Source organism: Carex rostrata, chromosome 13 (assembly GCF_964058835.1).
Source record: "Carex rostrata chromosome 13, lpCarRost1.2, whole genome shotgun sequence".
Lineage (NCBI taxonomy): Eukaryota > Viridiplantae > Streptophyta > Magnoliopsida > Poales > Cyperaceae > Carex > Carex rostrata.
The window spans coordinates 7,995,387-8,013,123 of record NC_135930.1 but is presented as its reverse complement, the minus strand read 5'-3'; the positions used below and the strand labels follow the sequence as shown (position 1 = coordinate 8,013,123).

Sequence of the window (17,737 nt, the reverse complement as noted above, 5' to 3'; positions counted from 1 at the left end):
TTTATTTCAGCGAATGACTAATTTATTAAATCATCAATTATAGCTTATGGATGGTATAAATTAAATATCTAGTATCGGATAACATTAAAAAAAAAAAATCAATATCTACCGAGAAATATTCGTGATTTTAACTTTACTCTTTATATATGAAAGACTAAAATTTACACATTAACAAAGAGAAATAATGTACTGTTTCAAAAACAGATAAGTAGGAATATAATTGTCCACCGAGGCACCGACTAGAAAATTTGATTATTCTTGTGCTAATAATATAAAATATTGTGTGAATATCAACTTCATATCTTTCATTGCGTTTTATATCTCCATAAATTTAATTATCTCTAGCAGTTGCATTTCATTATCTTATTCATATAATTTTTTTTTCGCTCTATTTCATAGGAGAACCTGGTTCAATTTCTGTCTAGAGCAGAAAAGTGTGGTGTGTGTTGCCAACAGACTTGTAATAATTAAAAAAAGGTTGCATTTTTAGAATCTATTTTTATAACCTCTCATTTTTTTTTGGTTGAATTTTATGAGTACAAATCTGTTGTTATTCTTGTGAAATAACATGAATCTATTTTTTCTCATCCAACCGTTCAACTTTTTCAATACATAAATTTCAGTGAAATCAACCATTAGATGAGAAAATATAGATTCTCGTTATTCCAAAAAAATAACAACTGATTTATTTCCTAATTTTATTACTTATGTTTTAAATCTCTTTTTTGACCGCATTTTATTAAATCATCCACGCACGATAAATCAAAATTATAAAATATTATTAACTCTTATTTTAGTACATATATATATATTAATATATGTTACCTATTTACTATTTATTTATTATTTTATTTTCATTGCAATCACCCGTACATTTTTTTTTTCAAGTTCCACATAGTGAGTCAGAAAAACGGCCACATCTAATCTTGGAATAACCCTTGTCATATTCAAATTTGCACAATCATCCAAAACCGTGCCAGACTTTAGGGATGAGCAGAGCCTAAAACAACTGGTCTTGCACAGAAGTCAGAATCCCATACTTGGGCAGTTCCTCGAATCACGCACCGAACCTAAAACCAGCTAAAATGTTTCTAGCGTGACCCCACAATTCAGTCTTATTAGGTCTATAAATCCATGTGCAGGGAACAAATTATGCCTCACCTGCCGTTCTTAACTTCCCGCTCTTAACTTTCCCTTCAAATGGCGCGTTCTCTCTCTCTCGCTTACTCCGTGCTTCTCTTTACTATGACCTTGTGAATTACCTTTATTACCCTTCGTGGTATACGTACTGTGCGTATATACATATTTTCTCCTTTGTGCAACCGTAATTAGGCATTAATACTTCTCTCTCTCTTTCGCATTCCAAACGATGTATAAAACGAGGAGGCAACAACAAAAGGCGAAAGTCTCAGATTTTGAAGGTTTGTAACATCAACTTTTTAAGTTGAACACTAACTATATTTTTTTTTAGTTTTACATGAAACAAGTGCATCCATCTACTTCTTGAGGAAAAATATATATATTTGTTATTATTATTATTTTATTTATCATTCCTACCTGTCTCTCACGGTGAATAATATGCAGAGGTTACAAGTATTAAATGGGAGATGATCAACATGACAGATCAGGAAGAAGATCTCATTTATAGAATGTACAGGCTTGTAGGAGACAGGTATTCAATTTTCTTAAATACAAAAATAATTTTAAGGTCCTTAATTTTGATTAATTGCTTGCTTTCAAGTCATATATCAATTATAATTTTTTAAGGTTATTAATTTGTTAATTTCACATCTCAATGCAAGCACCGGTGCTTTAATACTGCTATTTGCTGTTTTTTGTTGATGGTACAAGTCTAACTGATATTGAAAGCTATTGTTTTTTTTTTTACATTTGACATGACACATGACTGAATTAATAAGTGCAAAAGAAGTCTTGTTTCCTTATTCTGACAAGATATCATGTAACAATTATTTTCTCTCTGGCATAAGGTCAGAGAAATGTTTTCGACCAACCAACATAGGTCTTCTGCTTGTTGTCCATGCATATCTTATTTAATTTTCCGTTTTATAAAAGAATTCCTGATCCAAATGCTTAATAATCTGATTATGTTAAAAAAATAACTTGAAAGATTATTAGCAATTAATAGAAACCTAGGGATATTTGGGTCATTACAAAGAATAATGTTCACTCAGGCTGTTTATACAGTACTTTGCAACAAAACTGAATTTGAAATTATAGATTCTTGGTTGATCTCATTTACCAGTTATTACAAAAGGTGATTTTCTAATTAGTTCGATGTCAAAAAAATGTTCTTCCTTTAATTCTTTAAATGATAATTACAAAAGGGTTTCATTCTACGCCCAAAATAATGAACCATCAAAAATATAACTTTAATGATTAAACATTCTTGTCTTTTATAAGTGGAGGGAAGAGAAGGAATGTGCCTAAAAAGTATACTTTAATAGGCATGTTTCCTCTTTCATATAAACTAAAAAGATGCTTCTTGATAATGCTATTTATAACGACAATGAATGTCATCAGCTATTTTAATTAATAACTTTCGCAAATTGACTGGTTTTGTGTACCAAACTACAGTGACTGCTCAAAACACAATTTCTACATTTGATGGAATATGCAATTGCTTTTATTGGCACAATGATATTAGTAAACAGAACAGAGTATAATTTATTAGTATAGTTGATTCTGTAGCAAATTTGTAATTATTCAAAAGAAGTCGTACATTGCACACAAGTGCCAATAAAATGATTTTAAGTACTTAATAAATTGTATATTCATTTTAAGAAAAGGTTGAGTCACCCAACTAAATATTCCCAAATTACCATAAAAATTGGCAAAATTATACAGCTTTTCTACACAAACATGTTTCCAAGCTATTATTGGCACAAATAATTTCACAAAACTATTGCCTATTTTTGTCTGCTTATTATTGCATGCAACCAAACTTCATGACTGAATCATTATAGGAACCCAATTATGACAGCATTTAGTCAGAAAGTCTAGAGCAAATTTCTCAAGTACTCTGAGCTAGAATGCTAGACATATTTGAGTAGCTTATATTAATTAATTTCAAAATAATATCCACAAATATCAAGTGCTATATAATGCTATCTGTCACCAGTGGTAAAGATAATATCATGTGGGCTACAAGGTAAAATTAGTTTGTGGTCATTTATTGTGGGCACATGTAAATTGACCACTCATGTACTTAGATTGCCATTTTTGGATACAATTGTTCATGAGACTTCAAAAGTAGGATGTTTCCCAAAATTCACATATCATCAGTTCATCTCTTTTTCTTTTTACAAATTTATTTTACAAAATTGAATGTCTAACATTGTGTATTTTTATTAGATGGTCCTTGATTGCGGGTCGAATACCGGGCCGAAAACCCGAAGAAATAGAGAGGTTTTGGATAATGAAGCATGGAGAAGGATTTGCTCAGAAGAGGGAAGTTAGCAAAGATTGGTGGAGAAGATGCTAAGCTTGATTTTATTTATTTTGTGTAGTATTTTCACTATCATTGATTGAACTGTGCTTGTTTACTTCTATATATTGTTTTTCTGTGTATTTATTGTTTGTGTCAGTACCTATTCTTTGGTTGAGGGAAAGGAATAACTGGAACCTGTTATTCTGATCTCAACCGTTCAAAAAAATTTCGTGCACAAATCTCAACGAATTTCAACGATTGGAATCGGAATAACGGGTTCCTGTTATTCGTTTGAAATAGCAGCCGATTTATTCCCGTTAGTTGAGTTGAGTGTAAAGAGAACTACTATTCTTAATTTCTTAGTTGAATTGTTAGGTAGATTACTAAATTCAAGCAGCTTCCCTTCATGCCTTGCTGTCTCTTTCTAGTGGGGGCCCACCTAATGATCATACCTCATCCGAATGCGTATCCTCTGCATTAACTCAAAAGGGAATCTTTTGAGTTAATGAATCTGAACCGTCGGATTTTAAACGGAGCCAATCCGACACTGCTTATAACATAAGGGGTTTCCAATATTAGTGCAGATTTAATCCGCACGAATCTTAACATAATTGCACGGTTGAAATTCATTAACTCAAAAGATTCCCTTTTGAGTTAATGCAGAGGATATGAATTCACCTCATCCATAGTACCACATCAAAATGATCCTCTACGTCGCTGTAGCAGTGCAACGCTGTAGCATTTTCAATGTACGTATTTATAAGCATAGTCACAAGATTTGTAAATTATTAGTTAATAATTTATTTTTTTGATGATGACAGAAATAATTCATTTTTTTATGATGATGAACTGAACGTTGAATTATTCTGTTGATCAAATTTTAACCAAATAATTCGAGAATTTTATGATTTTTTTTCCAAAAATTTTTTTGCTTCCTTGTGGGACCGAGATATCTTATTTGGAGAATACTAATTTTTATTAATAGTAATTTAATTTTAAATTTAAAAATGATAAAAATAAATTAAGTGCGTAAAAATGTATTTGTGTTTTTCAAATTAATCTAATAAATATTTTGTACATGTATTAGATAATAGTTGGAGTATTAATGTTCATTATTGTGGTGATTTAATCACCAAAATGAGGTTATGTTGTGTAAATATATATTTCTACATTTATAATTGATCTAATAAATATGTGTACATAAACTAGGTTATATTTAGAGTACAAGTGTCATTTTTGGTGATTTAATCACTTGAAATGAATTTATAATTAATTAAAAACGTATATTACGCATACAAAGCTGTAAATGCATTCATTAAGGTTATGTGGCGTAAAATATATTTATGCTTTTTTTTTAAAAAGAAGAAGAAGAAGATGAAGATCTAGCCTTTCAAATTTTAATGTTCATAAAGAAAAGAAAAGAAAAGTATTTTATCGTATAGTGCCTTTCTGTTACGTTTAAATAATGTTCTTCATTTATAAAATTCTATAAAGTCTTGATGCTAAAACTATAAGCTATTTTAGTGCATAACTAATTTGAAATCATGAACTTTGATTACTCATATTGCTGAACCATAATAAAATTTCTTATTTAGCTTCATTTTTGTATAAGAAAAGAAAACAATTGATTATGTGGAGTTAAGGCAGTAGAATCATGACTCTTCTGCTTTTCTCTAAATAATGCTTCACAATTTTTTTTTTCCTCTTAAGAACAGAAAAATGAAAGGTAAGCATAAACCTTTTACAATAATATAGGGTTAAATTTGTAAAGATAATTATCTCTTTCAGAGCTAAATATCAATCTTATCTTTCTTTTTCAGAGTTAAATACCATGTATGTCTGAACCATGAAGACTGAAATAGCAATGAAGCTAATTATGTCTATATTGAAATTTGAAAATAAAAAATTGCTCAATCTATTGAAGAACTAAAGGGCCATAAAGTAACGGTAGAATACAAGTGGGTTCTTTCACCCCATGCCAAAATAAAATGTGCATATATTTAAATTTAAAAAAAAATCATGTCCTGAATTGCATTCTTTCAGATAATCTCTAATATATGTTATTTTACATGTGTATGAATTTATACGTGCTAAATAATATAGATACATTAAGTATTATAAATAATTTATTTTAAGAAACATTTACAATGCGTTGTGTTGATATTTTTAATTAATTTGAATTACATTTATTATTCGAAAATCATCAAAATTGATGACTATCCTCTGACATATATTCTATACATATTCATAAATGAATAATTATAGATTATCCCCGCACTCTTTATCTCAATATTAACTTTCTTAACTGTCATTTATCCCCCCATTTATTCTGCTAATAATTTTCATTTTTTACCACATTAAATTATACTGTCATTTAATAACAATCTCCGCATTAATTATACTGTCCTCTGATAACAATTCCCGCATTAATTATACTGTCCTTTAATAACAATCCCCGCTAATAAATGTTTATCTGTTTATTGATGCTCAAAAAAGTATTTATCATTGTTTCTGACAAATATTTATCATAATGTCTAAATAATGTATAAGAAGTATTTATCATTGTCTCTGACATGATAATACTTTAATTTGATTAAACATTACTTATTGATAAGTTCAAGAAAATATTTATCATTATTTCTGACAAGTATTTATCATTGATTCTATGAAGTATTTATTATTGTCTCTGACATTGATACATTGATTTGATTAAACATTACTTATTGACAAGTCCAAGAATCAAAGTTCAAAAAAGTATTTATTATTGTTTCTGACAAGTATTTATCATTGTCATTGACATGATAATACATTGATTTGATTAAACATTACTTATTAACAAGTTCAAGAACAAATTATTTATTTTTGTATCGTCAAATATTTATTTATGTAACATAAAATATTCATCTAATATATTTAAGTTACATATGTTTTACTGAAAATTACAATTATGTCTGAGAAGTATTTATCCATGTAACATAAAGTATTTGTCCATGTAACATAAAATATTTATCATTATATCTGAGAAATATTTATCATTGATGTTTTACTGAAAGTTGCAATTATGTCTGAGAAGTATTTATCCATGTAACATAAATTATTTATCATTATGTATGAGAAGTATTTATCATCGGGTGAGGGGATTGTTTAATGGTCCCGAGTTGTGCGAGAACGATCCAAAAAAAAAAAAATTGTGCGAGGATAACTGACAAGTATTTATGAGGGGATTGTTTATTTAATGGTACTCAGTTGTGCAGGGACGATTCAAAAAAAAAAATTATGTGCAGAGATAACTGATGGATTCATTTATTATTTCATAAATAGAGATTATTGCAGAGGGATTAATCATTTCCAAATTCAACATAAATACTTTGATGCTTCAAGTTAAACACTAACCGTTTACTAACAACTTATTAATGACTGAGTGGTCTCCATAATTGTTTTGAAAGTTTCTGCGGAATTTTTTGCTAGAATAAAAGTGCAGGGATTGTTATCAGAATCCTTCATAAATACCCACATTGATGGTAAAACTATTCGTATAAATTGGAATGCTCGAATATTTGTGCGCCAAGTTGTTCCAGACAATTTTTATTTTTGACCATAACTTTCCATATTAACTCGGATTGATCTGGTATTATGGTGAATCAAAGTTCTTTATAAAGCTAAGAGAAAGAATAATACTTCAATGCACGGGATCAAATATTGACACTGTTAATATTTTAACCACATCTGTTTCATATTAACTCCGATTAAGATGAATAAAATTTCTGTCAAAAGCTTAAAAATCATCCCAAACTCGTATGAGTTTTTTTAGATTCTGAATGTTTTGAGATTTCATGTTTATAATGTTGAATTCCAACTTTAAGCATTATTTAAAAAGATTCTGAAAATTGTTAAAAGAAAGAATTGTAAACGACTCCTCATATATAATTATAAAGATTTGACTCTTAAGTCACAGCAGTTATTTGAGTGCATAACCCATTTGAAATCATGAATTTAGATTACTCATTGTGCTTGACCATAAGAAAATTTTATTTTATAGCTTTATATTTAGTTATTTCAAAATATAAAGCCAGTATGTGGAGGGATTTATTTCAGAATCAAAGACAAACATAGGCCTATTACTTCCCTAAAAAACCACAGATTACCCACAAAATAAACATCTGTAAAACCAATATAAAATACATGGCGAATATGTTCAAGCACAAAAAAGTATCACAAAATAAAAGTATTTACAATCTTTAGTAAAAGAAATCAGGAATGTAACATATGAATAAACTACAAGACCCAAAAGGATCACAAATAAAAGCATTTACAATCTCTAGTAATAGAAACCAGGAATGTAACGTATGAAGAAACTACATGACCCACAAAGGTGCACCACAGAAAGAAAGTATAATTGGATCTCTTATTTTGTGCTCTTGTAGAGGTCATCAATAACAGTCTGCAAATATGTAAAAGAATCCACATGTTAGAGGAAACAAAAATAAAGAAAAAATATGCTGGAAATTTTATTAAATCCAAAATGCAAAATCAATCACCTGGTAATATTTGAGCAATTGGGGGCGTTTCTTCTTAAATGTGGGGGTGAGCAAGTCCCTCTCCATGTCAAATGGTACTGGCTCTATATGCACTGCCCTTATAAATTCAAATCCTTTCAACTGCCATATAAGAAATATATAAAAAAAAATGAGTTTGCACAATAAAATAATGTGAAATAGAGGTAAAGACTCATGTGTGCCTCTAGAAAACCTAAAAGGATCGCTCTGCTCTTACAAAATGACATATTGGTCCCTTCATACACAGGAAATGCAACAGAAATTATGGAACACTCACCAAATTTCTTACAAAATTCCTCAAACTACTTTCCTTTCCCTCCTATTTATTTATGTAAAAGACAGTGATGAAAAGGATAGATTGAGAAAATTAAAGGAGAAGCAAAAGAGGGGTATAAATGATATTTATATTCTTTTTGTGGGGGTTATCTTGCATGCGGTTGTTAACAAGAAGCAAAATGCTATCTTGATTTGGTTCCTCTTTTTGGTCATGCTTTGTCATTTATAAAATTTCTGCATACTTAGAAAAACAATATAATATTTAAAATTATTGAAACAAACCTTCTTTTCTTTAGCCAATTTAGTGAGCTCGCCTAAGATATACTTTTTAGCTTCAGGGTTTGCACAAAGTGCAGCGAAATCCTGGCCATCAATCCCATTATTTCCAGCCCACTTTTTAAGAGCCTGTTCATTTGGGTTCCCCACTGCTACCAGGCATGACTCAAAGCTGTTCCCATACACCCATATCTGTGCAAATACAAATAAAATAATACAAGATAAATGTAGAAAAATAACAAGGTAAACATGGTATAATGCCAATTCAACATGCTTTAAGAACAAAATGCTAGCGCCATTGAAGGTTCAGACATAGTCACAAGGTTCATAACAGAATACCACCTGATTCCATGTTTTTTCCTCTTATTTGCTATTTACTTTTTTGGGTTCCATTTTTTATTAGAGGCTCCTATAAGTGTCTGAACCCAAAAATAAATCAGCTTATGTAAACAATGGAAGGACTGGTCAAAACCATATGCAAGCATCAATCTATCTTATGCTGCTGATGTGGCAGCACCACAACGGGGTTGTGATCTCTGCCATATCAGATAATCCCAAACCTACTCCAATAGTACTATTATGCTAGAAATTGAATGTGGATAATTTGAAAAAGAAGCAAACAAAATAATTTTTACCATGTCTAAATCAGGCACAAGTCCATAAATATTCTCCAGGTTTTCAACTGCCACATATTCTCCCTGAGAAAGCTTGAATATGTTTTTCATTCTATCAATGATCTTCAAGCTACCGTCTGGTTGCAACTCTCCAATGTCCCCTGTGAAGAATCCCAATTTTTAATTCAGATGGCCCTTCGTATAAAATAATAATAAAGAACTTCTATTTTTCCATGCCCTTGGATAAAAGATGGAAATTGATTATGCAAATATAGCATTTTCTCCAAATCACATAATATTCCACCATATGAACATCCTAGTACATGCCCAGTATAAGTAATAATGTACAGACAAAACAAAAAACATAAGTTAAATGAGTTGCAGTCAATTGATTGGTTGACTACTACCAATATTGACAAGACATGGAAAATGGCAATCTAAAAGTTATGCTGAAAAAAACAAAGCTGTAGAACTGTCTAGGATCCAAAAGTTACTTGGACAAAATAGAGAATTTCAGTAAAGGTCAAATGGGTGATTTTGACTACTACCGGTCTACCACATTTAGTTTCTTCTCTTTTATTTTATTTTATTTTTTTTACTTCTGAAACAAGATAATTTTCTCCAGCTGAAGAAGAGAGAGAAGAAAGAAAAGGAAATGAATTTAAGCAGAAATATAACATACCTGTGTGAAACCAACCATCGATCATGACTTCCTTCAAAAGGTCCTCTCTCTTGTAATACCCTGAAAAGAGAGTTTTTCCTCTTATGCAGACCTCGCCACGTGGAGTGTTGCCTAGGGCATCATACTCCATCTCTGGCACAGATTCGAGTCTGACTTCAGTGTGCTGCAGAGGGGGTCCTACTGTGCCAAGCATCTGCATCTGATTGGGAATAGATATGAATGAGCCAGCACAAGTTTCCGTCAGACCTGAAAGAAATTTAAAGGAAAAAGAAAAAAAGAAGATAGGTTCAGCAGAGTAAGGGTAGCAATACAATTTCCGTCGGACTGTACGAGTTTTTTTTTTCTTTATTTTTCTTTCTTCAAGTGTTCTCCATAGAGATCTCTCACAACCAATTATCACATTTAGTTGTGATGCAGGTCCTCCTAGTATACTGCTGAGACAAGTTCTAGACAACAGGTACAAAATGAGCACTCATGCTTTATGACCTTGACAAAACTATGAAACCGATTTAGAGAAAAACCACCAAATTACCCAAGAATTTGACAAAAGTCATTGTGTATGAGGAATTTGGTGAATTTTTTTGGCTGATAAGAGCACCTATAGGTACAGTAGCCAATATGATGCTTTTTTGGATAAACTTTAGTTAGAATATTCTACTTTTCATACACAACAATACTCTTACTGTACCATTCCCAGCTGAAACCGCTCATATCCTCGGTTGTTGACAGATAAGCTTATTAGAGGAGAATAATTAATTACCATAGCCTTGTAACATAAAAGCACATGAAACAACCCGAAGGAATTCTTCTACATGTTTAGACAAAGGAGCAGCTCCTGACACAATGAACCGCACCCTGCCACCTAAACCTTCTTTAACCTATATTTTAGAAGCAAAACAAAACATAATACAATATAATTAAAAATGATATTATACCAAAAGAACACAAAGCAGATGATCACAGTACAATTATCTGAGATTGGTATCATTGTGTAGATGCTGTTTAGTACTATGTGGTATGGTGATTAGCATTCAAGGGACCAAACAATAAAATGTTTTCTCCTTTTGTAACAACAGAAAAATTACCTTACTGAAAACCAATTTATCACAAAATGGAGAAGCCTTCTCATGGCCAACTCCCGATCTCATGCCCCCCAGTTTGCTGAAAGGCACCAAAAGATAAAGGTAAATAAAATAAGATCAAATTTAGACCCTTCATTGAGTGAAGATGGAATGCAGTATATATAATAAGACCTACTGATTTAAAGAAAAATTGAACAAAGTTTTCTTTAATAGACCACCAGAAGATATCTTGGCCGTGAGACCTGTGTACAAAGAGAAAATAAGATAGAATGTTTACTGGCTTGAATTCAAAACCCAACTGATCTAATGAAAGAAATTTGTGCGTTTAGTGCAGATACCTGAGTAGATTCGATCCAACACACGAGGAACGGCACAGAAAATAGTCGGCTTCAATGCTCCAAGATCTTCAACTATTAATTTCACATCCTACAGAGCATTATAAAAGAAAACAATAAGTGTTTATAGGGTTAAATTTGTAAACATGTTTCTTTCATAGAAAAGTATAAACCTTATTTTTCTTTTCCAGAGATAAATATCATATATGTTTGAACTCTGGTTGATGGAAATTAAAATGACGCTAAAATAAAAAATGCATGATCTATTGGAGCAAAAAAAAATGGAAGAAGACAAGTGTGTTATTTTACCCCACGCCAAAATCCAATGGCAGCACCATGGGAAATAAACCACTCCTCAAAAATGCGATCGAACGCATGCGCGAGGGGGAGATATGAAAGATAAACATCTTTATCTGTCAACTGTTAGAAGAGAACATCATACACTTAGTATTAATTCAATGAACCAAAGATTTGGAAAAACCAGCACAAATCAGAGGTGAAGGGACAGTTTTGCCCAAAGAGCTGTTTGTCAAGATACAATTTGGAGCATTTAATTAATCTCGATTCAATGCATCTGAACCAATCATAGCCTTTATGGTGTCCACAAACACTTTATTTAATTCCACTTAATAATTCCCAACTCATACCCACTGTTAATTAGTCTGCCACCAAAAAAAGAAAAGAAAACAAAACGTTCACTCTTTGAGCACATCTGGGTTAGTAAAAGTAAAAAGCTTGTCTGGATTTTTGTAGTTTAATAAGATGCAGTGTTTTCTATAGCTGAGGCACCCAACTACCAGGGTTTTGGCCTCCTCTCATTTTTTTTTGGAGTACCTCAACTTACAACCACTAATTTCTTCTTTTTGTATTTTATAATCTCTGTTTACCTACCCTAGTCTCAAGTACTTCAATCCAAACAGCCCCTTGATTAGTTCCTCAAATAAGTAATTTTTATTGTTTCTAATTTCGAGAAAGTTCAATAGGAGCGCCATATATTAGTAATTCACTAATTCAACAAAGTTTTAAAATTACTCTTGAGAAACACACAACTTACCTCTTGATTTACTGTTTGAACAACACCATCCATGCCTAAAATCATGGTTATGAGGCTCTCATTAGTTAACATCACACCCTTTGGGTCCCCAGTTGTACCACTTGTGTACATTATAGTACATAAATCTGATTTCTGTATTTCTGGGAGTTCATAATTGTGGCCATCTCCCTATAGAAAGTAAAGAAGAATAAAACAAAATCAAATCAATCTTGTGCCGGTCTTTATTTCTGTATCAAACTAAACCACCAGCTATTATGTAAGGTTGTATCATCTGAAATGGCAGTAATTTGATATACAAATTCAATAAAGTAAATAACAGAGAAATATAAAAAGGAATTACCAAAACCAGGAACTCATCCCAAGAATAAATTGACAAGCCATGTTTCTCGACTTCTTCTCTCTGGCCTTCAGTCACCTTGCCAAAACTCACAATAGCTGAAAGTTTGTACAAATTAATTTAACATAGGATATGAAAAGAAATAACAAGTTTCTTCATATTAAAGTTGGTTCTGTAGGGTAAGGCATACTTTTCAAATACTCCAACGTGTGAGAAATGGTTTTAATCACCTAATGAAAAATGAAAAAGGTCAGATGATAACTTCATGGAATGCTGGAAAATACAAAATAACTCGAGTCCTTGTCGATCAGAAAAGGAAGAGAATCAATACCTCAGCAACCTTCTTCTCTTCAGCAAATACAATTTGAAGTTCAGCATGGTTTATGATGAACTCAATTGCATTGGCCCCTATTATAAAAGGTAAAAAAGGGAAAAAACCATGAATCCTTAATTTAAAAGGTATTGTGATAAATGTTCCAGCAAATGCATCAGTTCAAGCTTATAGCTTCTTGAAACAATTATTTTCTCATATCCTTCTATATGGCAAGACTTTACACAAGTATAACTACCTCTATATACTCGAAGTATTAAAGAGTTTGCTTTCATACTTCCACATAATTATTCATTTATCTTAAGAAACTAAGATCTTTGTTAGCTAAACCTGAAGCTTATGAGTCCATGAAATTTAAATGACTATGTCAGCCACGGGGTCATTTGCAAAGAATGTAGACTTCTATTCAATTCAAAAGATATAAATGAGAAATGAAGAGCTCAAAGCATAGGATTTACATACCAAGGCTGTCGTACAAGGGAACACAATATATTCCATAAGCATTGCAAGCCTGTAGATTAACCGATAGAATTTATGAAGTGGATCTCCATTTCGATTAGAGTCAGGTCAGATATTGGAAAGGCAGTTTTTTTTTTAGCATATGGTTTACATGAGAACCTATGTAACTATGGTTTAGCCAGTACAATATCTGGTAAATGAACCAATTAGCTCGTACAAGTACCAGTACTGAAGGTATCTAATTCTGTATTTCTTGATAGCGCCTTTCTCAAGGAAAACTGACAGCGTTATCTAATTTTGCTATTCGTTATAGTGCCTTTTTCGTCAAGAAAAAGTGACAAAGGTGGGAAAAAAACAAAAAAAAAAACTTAATAAAAAAGATAACGAAGCTAAAATTACCTCCATAGTGATGATCCATTCAGGAGAGTTTGCACCATAGATACCAGCCTTTTCACCCTGCAATTGTTTTACAAAAATACAAACAAGGAACAAATTATTACAAAAATAGGGCAATCTTGCTCTGCCACTGCTGTTGGTGGCATCTAACACTTAACTTATTATGAAAATTTTGTGAAATGTGAGTCAAATGACACAGGATTAAAATGTTTGCTTTACTTAATCCCTTATAATGTAAAATTTACAGGTTTTGGCATAAGAAAAGATGAACACATACAAAATTTACAGGTTATATTGTGAACTCTGATTAGATAAGAGTATTAAAAAATGGCTTTAATTATATACAACGTATATAAATTATAGTATGGTGATATTTAACAGTTCACAGATACAACATAAAAAGTCAGTATCCAGCACCACCAACAGGCTGTGGCATGGGATGCCTATTGAAATATTTGAGTAGCAAAGTTTAATAAACTAATAGGAACTTATATTAGAGAAAATCATTGTCAGATTCTTTATTCTTTTTTTTTGTTGATAAAAAGGAGACACTTAATACAGTAATGAACCAACGGATTGGAACAAAAAAAAATGCATCAGCAAAACCAAAAAATTCAACTGATTGCTATCTCTAGTGAGTTTATTATTTAATTATTACAGAACTACAAATATCTCCTTGTTTACAACTATGTGTTATTGTTTATTCCCACAACCAGTCTATGTAAATTTCAATAGTCAAGTCTATAAAAAATGGTCAAAGATCACTTTATTTTCAATAACTAACATAATATTATTATTATATTAATGGGGTTTATTTGTTGGCATCACTAACAACCTAACCAAATGCTATTTGCAGATAAGATCCCAAAGTCAGCTTGGATAATGTGAAATTGCAGTTAGAAAATTATTCAAATCTGTTATCTTTGAATTTTCAATTTATAGCAATTAGTCAAAACTACCCCAAAGTTCAACAAATTTCACAAAAGGATCCATATCAATGGGAAAATAAAACACAAGAGTACCTATGGCTGTGTCATAAGAAATTACAACACAGGTTTTCATAAGAAAATTTTGGTATGTTGGATTAAGAAAGCATAACAGGATTAAAATCAGTTATAACATATTGCAAAACAGAAATTACCTTTTCAATTCCTTTGCTCCTAATAGAGGCCCCGACTTTTATTGCAGTGTCGTATGCTTCCTTGTAAGTCAACCATGTATAATCCCCAGCCTATAAAATAGGTGGATAAAAGCAAACAACATATATATATATATCTATAAGTTTTTCTAATAAAATAATAATAATAATAATAATAATAATAATAATAAATTCTCATGTTAGGACTTTACCTTTCCATCTATTATGGGGCGACGACCCAGCATCCTGTTATTTGGATATTTCTCAACCGACAAACTGCATAGGAAATGGTCAAGTAAAAATGCTGGAGGTGTGCAAAAAAATGCAAGGAAAAATCTCTTCTGCTCGCCAACAATGCATCATATACAATATTAAGTGAGAACCGGTGTCAATTATCTTGATAAGTGTGAATTCCTTGTAGAAATTTAAATTTGTACATTTAAACTTCTTAACCAGGAGCAAAATTTTTCCTGACAAGAGAAATCATTTTCTTAATCGTTCTATTACAAAATTGCAGATTCCACATCCATATAGACTTATATGTAAAAAGAAATGTATCAGAAATGCAGCATTTCAACCCCTCAAAAGAGGAAGCAAAAATACAATATTAAACTGAAGATTGAAGTACTACCAACTCATAAGCAAAATTTACAACTTTATGAGGACCAAACAAAGAAAATGTATAACAGTATAAGCCAGAATGGAAAAACTTAAAAGTTTTTATCCTTTTAAAAGGTATCGTAATAACTTTCCAAAATTTATAACAATATAAGCCAAATTATAAAGCTTCGCACAGGACTAAACAAAAATAAAATAAAGCTGAGGCGTTTAATAAAATATATAGATTCCAAAATTGACCTGAAACATACAAAAAGCTTTACACGGATCACCATCACGAGAATTTCAGGTTCGGTTTCCTCTGGACCTTACTATCAAACTGTAACTTTTAAAGGACTAAAATGAAGGAAAAACTAAGGGACTCACCGAAAAAAATCCCAGCAGCTGTTAATATTCTCTGGCACGGCCTTGAATCCATCCTTGGCAAGGACGTTTCTGTAAGCTGGCCCCACCGACGGCTTCTCGCCGTTGCCTGGGATCGCCGGTTCGACTTCCGCCAAGTACTTCATCTCTCTTCACAGATTTCCTCTTTACTCTCTCTTTCTCTCTCTTTTCCGGTCTATTGCTTTCTCGTGAGAGAGAATAAAAGGGACGAAAAAGAAATGGTGTATTACGACGTGGAAGACCGCGAGAGCTTTGACTATTTCTTAAATTTGCTCCGTACGGGTTCGGGTGTTTAGCAGTTAGCACTTAGCACTCTATAACCTCAGAGGCGGAGCAGGTGGAGATCTGGCGGGTTAATGTCACCAACATTGGGACGGAAGGTATTCAATGGTCAATGGACCAAATACAGTCCAAACTACATCTTAACCGTTAAATTTGCATTAAGAATCGTGTTGTCCATTACAAATCTATCGCGAGGTAAAATGAACGGCCTAGACGGGGAATCGGACCTAATTTTGTCCAATCCCCATTGGAAACAACTCAACCTGGAGCACAACTTAAATTATATTGACTCGTTACACGCTTGACGCTTCTGTATTCGGCTGCAGTTCTTTAAAAGATAAATTGGTTTGACTGATCTACGAGAAAGCAAAAGACATAGCAGGACTAATTCAAAAGTAAGAAAAACTGAACCATTGTAAGTTTTTTTTTTTTTTGATGAAACATTGTAAGTTTGTAACCGTATAAAATTAGCAATCCACATGACCACATCAGAGGATTGGATGAGGGATTGGATCCCCGTTTGTAAATTATTCGTAAATTTGTTTCTTGTTACACAGTAAATGATGCTGGAGTTTGCTTTGCATATAATGCGGATCTCGTGAATAATAAAAAAAAATGAAGAGTAATACATGCACCTCTTCTCTGTATTTCTTATGTGTTATGTTAAAATGTACACATACTTAATACTAAAATTGTTTATACTTTATGATATTAATTTAGAACTTGTAATTTTATTTATTAATGGCTGTAATGGAGGTTTATTGGTTGGTATCACTAACAAAGTAACAAGATAATAAAAAACTATTTGCAGATAAGATCGCAAAGCCAGCTCGGATCATGTGATATCGCAATTACAAAATTATTCAAATCTGTTATCTTTGAATTTTCAATTTATAGGAATTATTCTAAACTACCCAAAGTTCAACGAACTTGCACAACATGATACCTATGCAGGGGTGTAAACGATCGGAGGACGGATACAGATCAGATAGTGGTCTTACTATATTCTTATTCGTTATAATTTTTTAGATACGGATATGGATACAGATAGTTTCGGATACGGATACAGATCGGATATTAAATGTTATGGATACGGATCGGATATCTGACAGATACATATATTTTTCATAATTAGTTTGTTGGATACAAAACATCTATTATATTATTAAAATATTAGTCACTAATTATGTTATAGTGTTATATTATTCATCAAAATATATATATCTATATGCAATTTAATAAATTATTGGTATAATATGAATTTTAATAAATCAATTTAAGAACATATAATAAATTTGTTGTGGTTTAAGAGTGTAAACGGTCGGATACGAATAGTTAAAAGTCTTACTGTATCTTTATACATTATAATTTTTCGAATACGGCTACAGATACAAATCGGATAATTTAGATAATTTTTCGGATTCGGATCCGGAAGAAATCAGATAAATATCTGATCCGTTTACACCCCT

At 31.6% G+C, this 17,737-nt stretch overlaps 2 protein-coding genes across 2 annotated transcripts; one reads left to right on the top strand and one right to left on the bottom strand.

Annotated features, from left to right (window-relative positions):
• The first annotated feature begins 1,244 nt into the window (after positions 1-1,244).
• On the top strand, positions 1,245-3,590 carry LOC144564414 (transcription factor TRY-like). The gene is made up of 3 exons (XM_078314009.1): positions 1,245-1,421; positions 1,585-1,672; positions 3,373-3,590. The coding sequence occupies exons 1-3, from the start codon at positions 1,370-1,372 to the stop codon at positions 3,500-3,502; spliced, it is 270 nt and encodes an 89-aa protein (XP_078170135.1). The 5' UTR covers positions 1,245-1,369; the 3' UTR covers positions 3,503-3,590.
• Positions 3,591-7,625: 4,035 nt separating this feature from the next.
• LOC144564135 (long chain acyl-CoA synthetase 4-like) lies at positions 7,626-16,278 on the bottom strand. The gene is made up of 19 exons (XM_078313666.1): positions 15,969-16,278; positions 15,197-15,260; positions 14,988-15,077; positions 13,850-13,906; positions 13,454-13,502; positions 12,992-13,068; positions 12,851-12,890; positions 12,664-12,758; positions 12,324-12,491; positions 11,579-11,689; positions 11,273-11,360; positions 11,110-11,176; positions 10,938-11,013; positions 10,613-10,730; positions 9,853-10,098; positions 9,192-9,331; positions 8,563-8,748; positions 7,987-8,106; positions 7,626-7,889 (listed from the first exon to the last, which is right to left on the bottom strand). The coding sequence occupies exons 1-19, from the start codon at positions 16,109-16,111 to the stop codon at positions 7,854-7,856; spliced, it is 1,971 nt and encodes a 656-aa protein (XP_078169792.1). The 5' UTR covers positions 16,112-16,278; the 3' UTR covers positions 7,626-7,853.
• Between the last annotated feature and the right edge of the window lie 1,459 nt (positions 16,279-17,737).